The sequence below is a fragment of the Rutidosis leptorrhynchoides genome, chromosome 8 (assembly GCF_046630445.1).
Source record: "Rutidosis leptorrhynchoides isolate AG116_Rl617_1_P2 chromosome 8, CSIRO_AGI_Rlap_v1, whole genome shotgun sequence".
In the NCBI taxonomy this organism is placed as follows: Eukaryota; Viridiplantae; Streptophyta; class Magnoliopsida; order Asterales; family Asteraceae; genus Rutidosis; species Rutidosis leptorrhynchoides.
In genome coordinates, this window is record NC_092340.1 from 169,857,499 (window position 1) to 169,871,893 (window position 14,395).

General features: G+C 36.8%; 1 protein-coding gene across 1 annotated transcript; it reads right to left on the bottom strand.

Moving 5' to 3' along the window:
- Positions 1-1,742: 1,742 nt before the first annotated feature.
- On the bottom strand, positions 1,743-3,264 carry LOC139863112 (epi-neemfruitin B synthase L1AT-like). Its single transcript, XM_071851757.1, has one exon. The coding sequence runs from the start codon at positions 3,172-3,174 to the stop codon at positions 1,837-1,839; it is 1,338 nt and encodes a 445-aa protein (XP_071707858.1). The 5' UTR covers positions 3,175-3,264; the 3' UTR covers positions 1,743-1,836.
- Between the last annotated feature and the right edge of the window lie 11,131 nt (positions 3,265-14,395).

Consider the following 14,395-nt stretch of genomic DNA (forward strand, 5'->3'; position numbering starts at 1 on the left):
CCCGAACATGAAAGTTCGCCCCACCATCAGTCCTAACACACTAACACACCCTAAAGTCACCAAATATGGTCACAAATTCGGACCAAACCTGGTTCATACCAAAATCACATTTCAATCTTAACAAAATACCATTTTGATCATAATTAGGGTTCCGGGAATCGAAACGACATGAATCCGGAGTCTAAAATTAATGTCTTCATGAGAGGAACTCATTTATATACTTTATTTTATGATCAACATCAGTTACAATATCAGAAACACACGAAAAAGCTGCTGTCCCAAATATATCAAACCGAAAACATATGTTTACGAGTAATTCTACGCATACAATCAACATTACAACAACTAATAATCATCATACTAATAATATAAACATAAAATACAGAAAAATAAATAAAAATTAAAAGTTCTAGGGTTAGGGTTTATACCCTAATCAAGAATCAATTAGTATAATCGCGTAGAGAACGGAACGAGGAACGCGATTGTATGAACGATCTCTAGATCCAAGCTTGAAAAATTGATGAAGATGATGATGTTTGTGGGGTGATGGGCGACGGCCAAGGGGCAAGGGAAGAGGAGAAGAGAGCAAATTAAAAGAATTAGGTTTAGGAGTGTTTAATGATAAAAATAAAAATGAGGTAAAGTGAAAAACAAAAGGGAGTACTCCCTCCCCTCCCATTCGGCCGATCCTAGGGTGGGGTGGGTCCCACTTGGCCCATCTCACTTAAATGTTTAAAAGCTTGTGGCCCGAAAGCCCGAACGAATCCCGAAACGCGAAAACGCACTTACGCGATTAAAAATTCGGAAAAATAACAAACGCGCGACGAAAAATAAATATAAATACTATATATAATAATATGATCTTAAAATATCATATTTAAAATAATTAGGATTTAAATATCCCAAAAACGCGACCGTTGGTTTGAAAACCGAAAAGATTCGCCGGATAGAAATTCGCGACACGTAGAAACGTATAAATTAAAATATGAATACATATATTCACATAACACATAATAATTAATATATTATTACTAAAATAATAATATAGGTCATGAAATGACGTAACACAATTAACAGTTAACGGTCGTTAAATAATTAACGGTAAAAGATAATGGAAAAAGTAGGGTCGTGACATTCTATGAGCTTGAGCTTATGATTTTAATAAGTTCCAAGTAATAAGCTTCGTTTGGTAGATATAAAAAGTAGAGCTTATGAAAATCATAAGCTCTGAAAAAATAAGCTACTTCTAGTAGCTTACGAAAAAAAGTAGAGATTATGAATTGGAAAATAAACTCTAGCTATTTTACCAAACACTAATAAAAAATAATAAGCTCCAGCTACCAGCTTTAAAAATAAGCTCCGGCTCCAGCTTTGATCCATAAGCTTCAGCTCCAGCTACAAACTTCAGCTACAACTAGTTTCATCCAAACACACCCTATAGGAACCCACCACCCAAGCACTACACTCGCCACTGATGGATGCAGAGGCGATTCCGAAGAAAAAGGTGTGGGGTACTATGACTCAACTATTTTGAAATTTTTTATATAATGTACTTTTAAAATTTAATAAGACATTACTAAATTTAACTATAAGAGTCAATATATATTTAAAATCTTTAATTTTTGGAAATAACGCTATAGTATCCCTCAAAATATATTTAGCTTTTAATATTTTTTGGACTAAATTGAATTTTATTCTGGATTCGTCACTTTATGGAGAAATATAACCTTACATGTACACAGTACACATGTCTTAATAATAATCATTTCGTCAATTCAAATCAAATCTTGTTGAACTCCAAAAACAAATGATAAATGCTACCAAGCAGTACGAATGCTAGTTTTGACAAAATGAAAGCATCTCCTTATCATTCTCAAATATGTCCATGTTTTCTTTTTCCAACAACACCAGTGCTTCAATACCATCACCATTTATAGTATCAACCAACATGAAACCGTTTTTATGGGTAGATCTAAGTGCAAGATTAGTACTAACAGGTTTTCCCCATCCAAAGTCCATTTTCTTGAAAGGGAACCCACATAGACTAGAACACCAATACGATCCATTCACAACTTTTGCTAAATTATTCTGATTTCGCATATTGGAACGCGACACTTTCATATATTCACCTATTTGTTGCACACTCTGGATTCCTGCAAGCTCTTCCGACATTGTTTTCTTTATATCTTCAACAACCCTACTTAAGGAAGTTTCACTTGTGTGCTTGTCCGTCGATACCAACATAACTAGAGCGATATTTCCAAATGTAGATTGAGGTAGCTTTTTCACAAATTTGTTACGCATATTAACCATCATAAAAATATAAGATGTCTTAAAGCAACCAGATCTTTTTACGACTGCTTTCGCTGCAGTTTTGTATAGTAAAGAAGTCAACACGTCAACTCGTGAAGGATTAATGTCTTTATGGACCAATTTTTTAAGGTCACTTAATTTTGAGTTAGGAAACACAAATTTCTTCGAAATCACATTTGTGTGATCAACTTCACGAGCTCTAGACTCTGGCTGAACAGAGTCGGTACATGGAAATTGAATGAAATGAGGAATATACGGAAATACCTCTTGGTGGTCAGTCGAACCATAACGTGCTACTGAAGCCCAATGACCAAGAAACGAGCCTAAAGTAGTACCATCACCAATAATATGTGACATAGATACAGCCAACCCTAATCCACCACAAGCAAAATGATTGAATTGAACCCCAACAAGACTTGTATTACTAGGAGACTTGTAATTGACCAAATCATTAGCAAAAAGGAGGTCAAGAGTTTTGTCTAGTTGACTTAAATTTATATACTTTTCAAGATCTCTATTGATTTTAGCCTCAATGAATACAACACCTTCATCGTTACAATCAACATAAGGTGTTATAGGTGTGGACATCCTGCCCGCAAAAGGATAGTATCGCGTTAGAGTTTGTGACAATGATTCCTTTAGAACTCGAGCTTTATCTTGTGATGTTAAATTGGAATTGTCATTGTTTGGGTAGAAGAACACTACTGGCATGTAGGCTTTCGCAGCGAGTTGATCAACAGAGGAAAGATTGTAAGTATAGAGATGAGAAGGGGTTGGTGATGAGGGTTTGATTATTTCTTGAGAAATAATGGTGTGAAGTTGCCTTCTTCCTAAGCTTAATCTTAGAAGCTTTCCTATCATTTTTTTTTCTTTCAACTTTCTGGTCTTCAGAATCAATTAATTATGTGTAGATATTTATATTGATAGTAGCTTATCGATGCACATGACTTATGAAACCATGTTACAGAGTGATGTAATTATTTATTAGCTTCAGTTTTTAAATAGTTTTAAGATGTTTGGGACATATGCTGGCCATTATATTTCGATACTTTCATAAATAATTATAGGTATATATTGGATTAGATAAGATTTTAAGCTTAGAGGACATGGTATAGGTTAGAAAAAAGATCAAGGAAACGTGTAGAGATCGATTAAAAATATAATTGATATAAGCATACATCCAAAACCACTTAGGACGTCTTACTAGATCTATAATTTAGAAAGCTAAAATACAAAAAATAAAATATAATCTCAATTACTTATTGTTGGTCCCAAACTAACGATGAACTAAGTCTGTTTTGGATCAGATTTAGGTTCGTTTGGTTTTAGGATCGTTTGAATTTTTTTTTTTGGAACGACCAAACTTTATTAAAAGGCTAGCAAGAACCTAAAGCCAAAAAGGAACCAAAAGATATAAAAGAAACAAAGGATTACAAAGCCATCAATTTTAACTAGGAGCAATTTTACCTCTAATTTTAACCCATGAAAAGGAGTATAATCTAATGTTATCATGTTGGGTTTGAAGATGTTATACAAACGAAAAAGAAACAGCAGCAAATCTCGCGAAACGCGAGATGCATGTCCATGACGCAAGAAATCTGGCGGGGATCGAACTGTATGGAAGCTGGAAATCTCGCGTTTGAGATCAGAATTTCGAGTATGGATGAGCTCGCAAAACGCGTGGTCTTGCTTGGGCAGCAAAGCAGTCTAGAAGTTTTCTTATTTTGTTTCCCCCTGTAAATACAACCCTATGTAACCTATAATTGTGTGCACGGAAATAATAGAAGAATTTATGTGGTTTGTCTGTGAATATTTCTCCATGTTTAAAGTTGAGATATAACCACGTTAAATACTCGTGTCGTTTATCTTTATATTTATCATTTATGCTATTATTCGTTTGGCGTTAGTGGGTTATGGTTAGTGATTGATGATACCACAATCACTAGTTCTAATTTGGGGTCCGCGAATTTCTAACAAGTGGTACCAGAGATTAGGTGTTGAAGACCGGGCAGATGGCGAATTGAAAGCATATATTTGATTCTTTGATGATTCAGTTATCATTAGGATAAGAAATGAAAGACAGGATTTTGTGTCTGAGGCGGTTTTATCTCCTGTTTAAATCCCGTGATTGAAGTTTTGCATACTTTTATGGATCTTCTGATGTAAGAAGATGATCTTTTGATGAAAGAAGATGGTGGCGCAGAAATCGAGACATGACCCAAGCTAGCAACGAAGATTGGATTATTACTCAGGTTTTTGAGTGTCGAAAGTTTTCCTTCCCAAGGCGTGGAAGAGCGGCGTGTCCCGGGTGGTTATTCGGCTGTGTTCAAATGGAGTATTATAATCAGGTGATCTATAGTTGTTGTGGGTGTTTAAGATAATTTACAGGTGAATTTGATTACATTTTGAAGAGTATAATTGAAGAGCTCTTTATCGAAAGCTACTACCTCGATGGGTTGGAACGTGCGTGTCCCAAGAAACTTTCTTGACGATATAGATGGGTAAGTTAAATGAAGTCAATACAGGTAATCTAGTGCGAGTTTGTTCAAGATCTTCAAAGTGGGAGATTTGTTAGGTTTGAAGATGTTAAACAAATGAAAAAGAGAAACATCAGCAAATCTCGCGGAACGCGAGATGCTTGTCCAGGAAGCAAGAAAGCTAGTAGGGATAGACCTTTATGGAAGCTAGAAATCTCGCGTTTGAGATCAAATATTCGAGTTTGGATGAGCTCTCAAAACGGAAGGTCTTGCTAGGGCAGCACGTCGGTCTAGAAGTTATCTTATTTTGTTTTGTCCTGTAAATACAACCCTATGTAACCTGTAATTATGTGCACGAAAATAATAGAAGAATTTATGTGGTTTGTCTGTGAATAACACCTTCTCTCTTTTTGGAGTTGAGATATAACCACGTTAAATACCAGTGTCGTTTATCTTTATATTTATCGTTTATGCTATTATTCATTTGTCATTAATGGGTTATGGTTAGTGATTGACGATACCATAATCACTAGATCTAATTTGGGGTCCGCGAATTCCTAACAAGTGGTATCAGAGCTTAGGCTTCGAAGACTGGGAAAGATGGTGAATTTAAAGCAGATATTCGATTGGTTGATGATTCAATTATCATCAGGATAAGAAACGACGGACAGGGTTTTGTGTCTTGCAAGATGTATCAAGATCTAGAGACTTAGGTGGTCGTGGTGAACTTAGGGTATGTCTTTGTATCTAGGAAAGTTGATCACACCAGAGTTATTTTGAATCTGGTGGGTTATGATGTAAACGGGATGCCGGTTACATTATGATGGTGATTTTATTCGCGAAGGTTACGAAGTCAGGGGTTGGTTCGATAGGATTGATTGAGCTAAATTCAAATATTCATTCGCATTTGGAGGTCAAATTTATAGCGGGTTCGTTAACCGTTTGATCGGCTTGAATTTTGGGTTGTAGGTAGCAGACACATGTGTCTACAGGTGGTAAACATTTGAGGCTGATCAGGATGAACTTTTCGAGTTTGATGACGCGAGTGCTAGATGGTTTTGTCTCGGAAACATCGGGCGACACGAGGTAAATACTTTGGGATGTTTCTTTGTCATAGAAGCTCAAGGGGGGGGGGGGGGGGGGGGGGTTCTCAGGTTTGGGCAAGGTTGGGTAACGACGAGAATACATCCAAGTTAAAATAACCAGTGGGAGTTATCGGAGAAGTTTGTTACTTGCGGGATTGAAAGGGGATGGCCAAAGCTTTTGGTCGAATATTCAAGAGAATTTAGAATATGCGGGCCCGTTTTACCTTATCTCACTAAGGAGAAGTGGTTGTTGAATGGTGTAGGAAAGAACGTGTTCGACCGGTGCTCAGGTTTTAAGTAATGTTTGGTTCAACAAACGAGCGATTTTTTCGGGTGACCGATTAGGAATCTTTAGGTGATTAATGGAGTGGATAATCTAGTAAGTCCTAGAACTTGAAGCTTTCTAGATATTGTTGAGAGTGTCAAGAACTCGGTGTGAGTTTGTTAACTGACGGAAGTATGAGGCTAGTGGGAGTTGAAAGGCTAGTGGGAGTTATGGAGATGGTTATGCGACGTGGGTCTCTCAATATATAGTTTATAATAGTAAGTAAGTATCTAGGCTATGGAGGAAGAAGCATGTAATAGTTTAGAAGAGCTGTCGGAACCTCTGCATGTAATTCGAGACTATCACTGCTGAGTAATAAAGTTATGTTTATTTTTTTCTTATCTTTTTAATTATGTGTTTTGTATGTTAATTATGATAAAAAAATGATTTTGAACAAGTTTATTACTTAGTTTCTTCATGCATTTGTTGTATTCAAACTCGTTAAAACGGTACGCTGTTAAATTATATATATATATATATATATATATATATATATATATATATATATATATATATATATATATATATATATATATATATATATATATATATATATATATATATATATATATATATATATGCTTTCTTAGAAATATATACTTATATATATACTCAAATATATACTAATGTTCCTATATATCTTTCTAGATATATATACATATAGTATGTAAATTCTTATATACATACTTATATGAATATAATCATATATATATTATACGTTTCGAATACTTTTATATAAAAACGATTTTTAACTAAACTATCATTCAACGCTCTTCCACCAATAAATGTAGTTTAACCTCAGTTAAACTACTGGAAAACTTTTATATGTCAAGAGTATCTATTCATGGATAGATGAATTATATACCAAGGACATGGTTTATTGGCTAGTTTTAATTAAGAGCTTGGTTTTAATCTAAAAATAGAATTTAACGCGCTAAACAACAAACTAAGTTTATATATCTAAAAAGGCAAAAGAATCAATGGTTATTCTTTTTGTTGCCGCCTTTTTACTTACCAAATCCATATATATATATATATATATATATATATATATATATATATATATATATATATATATATATATATATATATATAATGTTACTCAAAACAATCTTGTTCCTAATCAATTTGTTGATAACGGATTTGTGGTGTTAAGAAAGTCTGGACAAAATAGGGCTATACCATCTTATTTGTAGCGACCCGACCAAATCATGTTTGACGGCGCCGACTACTTAGGTCCCGTTAAGTGGTCATAAGTCTTTAACATGACGTTTGACCCAAAATATTTCGCATTCATTTCATAAGTAAAAGGATGTTTCAAGTTTACAAATGTAGTTCAAAAGACTAGTTACATTACAATGTTTAACGTACGAATGAAACCTATGCGACACAATTTAAAGTAGTCAAAAGACGCTCCAACTATGCATGTATACTCAACATCCAAGAAAGTATCAAAAAGAGTGCGGAAGCATGTATCAAGTAGCGTTCAAGGACCTGAGAAAACATATAGAAAACTGTCAACAAAAACGTTGGTGAAATCATAGGTGTTTTAGTAAACGTTGCATTTGAACCACAAGATTTAATATAATATGATTATCAAAATCATTTGCATTCCAAAGTTGTTATTTGTTTCGCGGGCACCCAATTATCAAACTTAACTGTTTTGCACCCTTTGCGTAGTGTTAGAACATACACTAGACCCGAAAATATATTTCATCCGCTAACGGTAGCGAACCGTCCGAATGAGGCTCGTCAAGCCAATGTGATCACATAATATAAGTTCACGTTTACACCCTGCAAGTGTAACTAATGATAATTGAATTGAGGATTTTTGTTCAAACCCGTACGTGGAATGTTCGTTTTCGTACTTGTGTTCAAAGTTTAAAAGCATGATACGTATATGTTTCTCATCCCATAGTTTAAAGCATAAAAGTTGTTTGAAAGATGGAACTATGATCTCACCTTGAGTGCACGTATGAAAAGTACTTCACAAAGTAACGTGTGCAAAGGACAATGCTAGTCTTGACCTAAACAAATAGGTCGTATCAATAACGGTAAACACGATAAGTCAAAGATGTTCAATTTGTGATGCCCCATACAAAACCATCGTGTACGAATCATCAACAACAGGATCATTACAAGGTTAAGTACTATATGCTGTAATAAAAGAAGTTGCATTCACGATAAAAAGATGACGTCATAACCGACGTAAATTATTTTACACCAACAGTATGCTTCTACGAATAGCAAGCACGAATAAATGTATGTGACCCTTAGGTCGTTACAAAACATAGTTCAAAAGTATTAAAGTTTGAATGCAAGATAAATAATTCATGCGGTGATAACACTAGAGCAGCGGGTGTCTACGGCAAGACTAGCACGACAGCGGAAGCAAATAACCTTAAGCACCTGAGAAAAACATGCTTAAAAACGTCAACACAAAGGTTGGTGAGCTATAGTTTAAGTATAACAGTATGTAAGGCAGGCCACGAGATTTCAGTGCTACAAAGAGCGTTTCAAAACAGTATGATAAAGTATATGTTAACCGTGGGCACTTGGTAACTAACTTAACGTTTATACCCCCTGAAAGTACACTTGGCAAGTGCGTATGTATACGAAGTATTAAACACCCGTTAAATGCTAGCGCGACTAGCCCGAGTGGGGATGTCAAACCCTATGGATCCATATCTAAGATTCGCGTTCACCGGTTCAAAAACCAAAGACTAAACGTTACCGTGCTAAGAGGAATGTTTATGCCGTTGTATAACCCACATACATACAAAGTTTAAGTACTCGTGCCTAGCATGTAAAACATAAAATCGCATGTATTCTCAGTCCCAAAAACAGTAGAAGTAGTAAATAGGGATGCTATAACTCACAATGATAAAGTAGCGGTAAAGTCGAGTCAGGAAAAGTGTGCAAGTAATCGGTCCGAAAGTCCTCAACCTAAGTCAAATAGTACTAAGTCATTAAATCGTCTGAAAAGGTTTAAAAGTATGTAAATAAGGTCTTAAGGGTCATCATCAATCATCATCAAACAAAAGGCGTAAAGTAGGTTTCGTTCATGAAAGTAGGTTAAAACAAAGGCTGATTTCAGTCAGTCACCACGGCCTCTACCCTTACTGAATTAAGGTGAGACCAGTGGCCATGGCTCCGTATATGATTCCTTTAAGTGTGGTAAAATCTACAGAAGCAAACTCATCTTTGTTTGACCGTGGTGACGGTCTAAGTGCGAGTAGGTCAGAAATTTCTGCACAACGTTAAAAGGACATAGTGACGATCGGAGGGCCATAAATCCTAAACCGTAACTCGGATTAAGACGAGTCCTATATGAAAATTTATCTACTCGAAAAGATATATTTGAAAATAATAATCACAACAGCCCAGGTCTAGTGGTCTGTTACAGAAACCAGAAAACAATAGGTAGAAGACAGAAAGCAGAAAAATAATGGGTTCCGGTGAGTTTGGTGCTTGATGTTCATCATGGTTCTCATCCTTGATGCCTATAGCTTCAAGTGTACAACTCGTTGATGTGTTTACATCATCTTTACCATGGTTTGACCATCATAACCCAAGTGTAAGTCTAAGACATGAAGCACAACTCAATTAAGTGTTGCAAGTGTTTTGATGAACCAAAGTTACATCAAAGTCTTAGATCTAACACATACATGAACTTTAAGACTAATAATAAGTTGCAAACTTGAAAATGAACTTATGAAATCAAGATCTTAAGTTGTAGAACATAGTTCTTAGTTAGATCTTGAAGATCCAAGACTCAAAAGTCTAGATCTAACATAAGTGTACAAAGTTATATTTAAAGAAAACTTACTAACATGTTCTTGAACTTTTGAAGTTAACCTTAATTCAAGATTAATGAGATCAAAGTTAACTAGTAACATTTTACCAATAACAACCAACAACATGAAATTAAAGTGCATAAAATGAAGACATAAACTAAGTAAACAAGTGAATAAGTTCATGGGTTGCATACTTTAAAGATTCAAGCCTAAGTTTGATCTTTAAGAATGTAAACGTTAAAGTTTACAAACATGATTCACAAGTATGCTTTCAACACATGAACTTACAATCTTTTGATACAATATATGTAGAACATAAACTAGTAAGTTTAGTTCTTGTGTGTTCTTGAAATTACAAGATAAATGAAGAATGAAACTAATGAGTTTGATTCTTGTATATGTAAGTAAGTAACAAAGTAACAACAACTAACAACTACAAACAAATAACAACAAAGAACAAAAATGATGATGAAGAAAGGTGTATGGAATTAGATTTAGACAAGAGAAAAAGAGAAGAAGTTTGCTCATATTACTTACAAGTATTAGGGAGAAAAAGAGAGAAAGTTTGAGAGGTAAATGCAAGTAAAGAGTGTGTGTAGTGAATGAGAGAATGCAAATGTATCAAGTAGTAAAAAAAAGTTTTGAATCCTCTTGTGCACCCTTCTAAGTCACGGCTGCAGCAAAAAAAAAGAGGGAGGGAAGTGCACACTAGTCTCTTGCATGTTGTTGTCCTTAAAGGTGGTTAATTGGTGTATGTGCATGGGGATCAAGGAGTAACTAGATTCTCATGTGACAAAACTAACTAGTTACATCTAAAATGATACTTACATGAAGTAGAATGGGCTAGTTAAGTCCATGTATGGTGTAGGGTGGGCTCTTTAAGTCCATGTACAAATATAAAGCCCAAGTTCCAAGTTATTAACAAATAAATCCAATTAAAGCTCAAGTAACTAACTAATAACTATAGTTAATTAAAATGATTAATAGATTAATCATGAATGTAAATAATATTCAAAAAAATTATACGTAAAAGTTTCGCGTGTCACAAAGACGTTTCGGGCAATTAAAGTCAAGTTCGGGCAATCATGGCAACATGTAAATGTAATAACATACATTCGTTTAATCACACGTATTAATAATAATAATTATTAATAAATAAACGTTGGAAAATCCAGGTTCGTTACATTACCCGCCTGTTAAAGAAAATTTCGTCCCGAAATTTAAGCTGAGGTAGATGGAGGAGTCGGGAAAAGGTGAGGATACTTCCGCATCATTTGATCCTCTCACTCCCAAGTAAACTCAGGTCCTCGTTTGGCATTCCATCGTACTCGAACGATCGGAATCTTGTTGCGTTTCAAAGTTTTGATCTCACGATCCATAATCTCAACTGGTTCTTCCACAAAGTGAAGTTTGTCGTCAATCGTAAGTTCTTCAAGTGGTATGATAAGTTCAGATGCAGCAAGACACTTCTTCAAGTTTGACACATGGAAGGTAGGATGAACTGAGCTCAATTGTGCTGGTAAATCCAAACGGTAAGCAACGGGTCCAACACGTTCCAAGATTTTAAAAGGACCAATGTATCGTGGGTTTAACTTTCCACGTTTTCCAAAGCGAATCACACCTTTCCAAGGTGCAACCTTCAATATTACACGATCACCAACATTGAATTCAAAGTCTTTACGTTTAAGATCGGCATAACTCTTTTGACGATCGCGGGCAGTCTTAAGCCTAGCTTGAATCTGTGCAATCTTGTCCGTCGTTTCATGGACTACCTCAGGTCTGGTGATTTGCTTTTCACCTACTTCGGCCCAACAAATAGGAGATCGGCACTTGCGGCCATACAACGCTTCAAAAGGTGCAGCATTAATGCTAGAGTGATAACTGTTGTTGTACGAGAATTCGGCCAATGGCAAATGTCTTTTCCAGGCCTTTCCAAAATCAATGACACATGCACGCAACATGTCTTCCAATGTCTGAATCGTTCGTTCACTTTGCCCATCAGTCTGAGGGTAATAAGCAGTACTCATGTCAAGACGAGTTCCCATGGCTTCTTGCAAAGAACGCCAAAATCTAGAAGCAAAACGGGGATCGCGATCTGAGATGATCGATAAAGGTACACCATGACGAGATACAACCTCCTTGATGTATAGATGAGCAAGTCTTTCCATTGTATCAGTTTCCTTCATCGCTAGGAAGTGTGTGGATTTGGTAAGGCGGTCAACAATAACCCAAATAGTATCGTATCCGCCCACCGTCTTTGGTAGCTTGGTGATGAAATCCATTGTTATCCGTTCCCACTTCCATTGTGGGATTTCTGATTGTTGAAGCAAACCAGAAGGTCTCTGATGCTCGGCTTTAACCTTCTAGCAAGTCAAACAGTTACTAACATAAGTCGCAACGTCTTTTTTAAGATTCGGCCACCAATACTGTTCTTTAAGGTCGTGGTACATTTTGCCTGCTCCAGGGTGAATCGAATATCTCGACTTGTGGGCTTCATCAAGTATAAGGTTCCGTAGATCTCCATAATTAGGTACCCAAATTCTTCCGGCATAACATCGGAGTCCAGACTCCCTAACCTCGAATCGAGAGACAAGTATGTTCAAATGTTCGTGAGATATGTTCTCCTCCTTGAGAGCCTCATCTTGGGCTACTCTGATCTGGCTGTTGAGGTTCGAATGGATGGTGATGTTCAGAGCCCTAACACGAAGAGGTGCCGTCCTCTCCTTTCGGCTTAAAGCGTCAGCTACAACATTGGCCTTGCCAGGATGATAACGGAGTACACAATCGTAGTCGTTGAGCGTCTCGATCCATCGACGCTGTCTCATATTCAGTTGCTTCTGATCAAAGATATGCTGGAGACTCTTGTGGTCGGTGAAGATAGTGCTCTTAGTTCCATACAAATAGTGTCTCCACAATTTGAGCGCAAAGACAACGGCTCCAAGTTCAAGATCGTGAGTAGTGTAGTTCCGCTCGTGAATCTTCAATTGGCGGGAGGCATAAGCGATAACCTTTAAACGTTGCATCAGTACACAACCAAAGCCACTTTTCGACGCATCGCAATAAACAACAAAGTCGTCACTGCCCTCAGGAAGTGATAGGATAGGTGCAGTGGTTAACTTCTTCTTCAAAGTTTGAAATACTGATTCGTGTGCGGGTTCCCAAATGAACTTCTTACCCTTGTGAGTCAGTGCGGTCAAAGGACGTGCAATCAGAGAAAATCCTTCAATGAACCTTCGGTAGTAACCTGCGAGACCTAGGAATTGGCGAATATGAGTTGGAGTTATGGGGGTCTCCCACTTGATGATAGCTTCAATCTTGGCGGGGTCAACTTTGATACCCTGGTCGCTCACAACATGACCCAGAAATTGAACTTTCTTCAACCAAAATTCACACTTGGAGAATTTGGCGTAAAGTTGCTCTTGTCTCAAGAGTTCAAGCACTAGTCGGAGGTGTTGCTCATGTTCTTCTTCGCTCTTAGAGTAGATGAGAATATCATCTATGAAGACGATAACAAACTTATCCAAGTACGGCTTGTAGACACGATTCATGAGGTCCATGAACACGGCAGGTGCATTTGTTAAACCGAATGGCATCACGAGAAACTCATAATGACCATAACGAGTTCTAAAAGCAGTTTTCATCACGTCACTTTCCTTCACCCTCAACTGGTGATAACCGGATCGCAAATTGATCTTTGAGTAGACACTCGATCCTTGTAGTTGATCAAAAAGATCATCAATTCGTGGAAGAGGATACCGATTCTTGATAGTCAATTTGTTGAGTTCACGATAGTCGATACACATACGGAAGGATCCATCCTTCTTCTTCACAAACAACACAGGTGCGCCCCAAGGCGAGAAACTTGGTTGGATAAATCCACGGTCAAGTAGTTCTTGTAGTTGACTCTGTAATTTTTGCATCTCGGAAGGTGCGAGTCTATAAGGTGCGCGAGCTACGGGTGCAGCTCCTGGCACTAAGTCGATCTGAAACTCTACTGCTCTCTGCAGCGGCAATCCAGGCAATTCCTCTGGGAAGACATCGGAAAATTCGTTCACAATTTAAACGTCATTCACGCTCTTCACCTCAGTTTCAACCGCTTTCACATGTGCTAGGACATCAAAACGTTCCTTCTTCATGATCTTTTGCGCTTTCACGCAACTAATGAGGTTCAGCTTCGAGGTACATCTCTCTCCGTAGATGATTAGTGGCTCACTGTCTCCTTGTGGTATACGAAGTGCTTTATCTCCACAAATAATATCAGCCTTTATCTTGGTCAACCAATCCATACCAACGATCACGTCAAAACTTCCCAGTTTGATAGGTATCAAATCAATTTCAAAATCTGCACCAGCTATGTTGATAATAGCTCCTCGACTAATATAGTCAACTTTCTCAAGT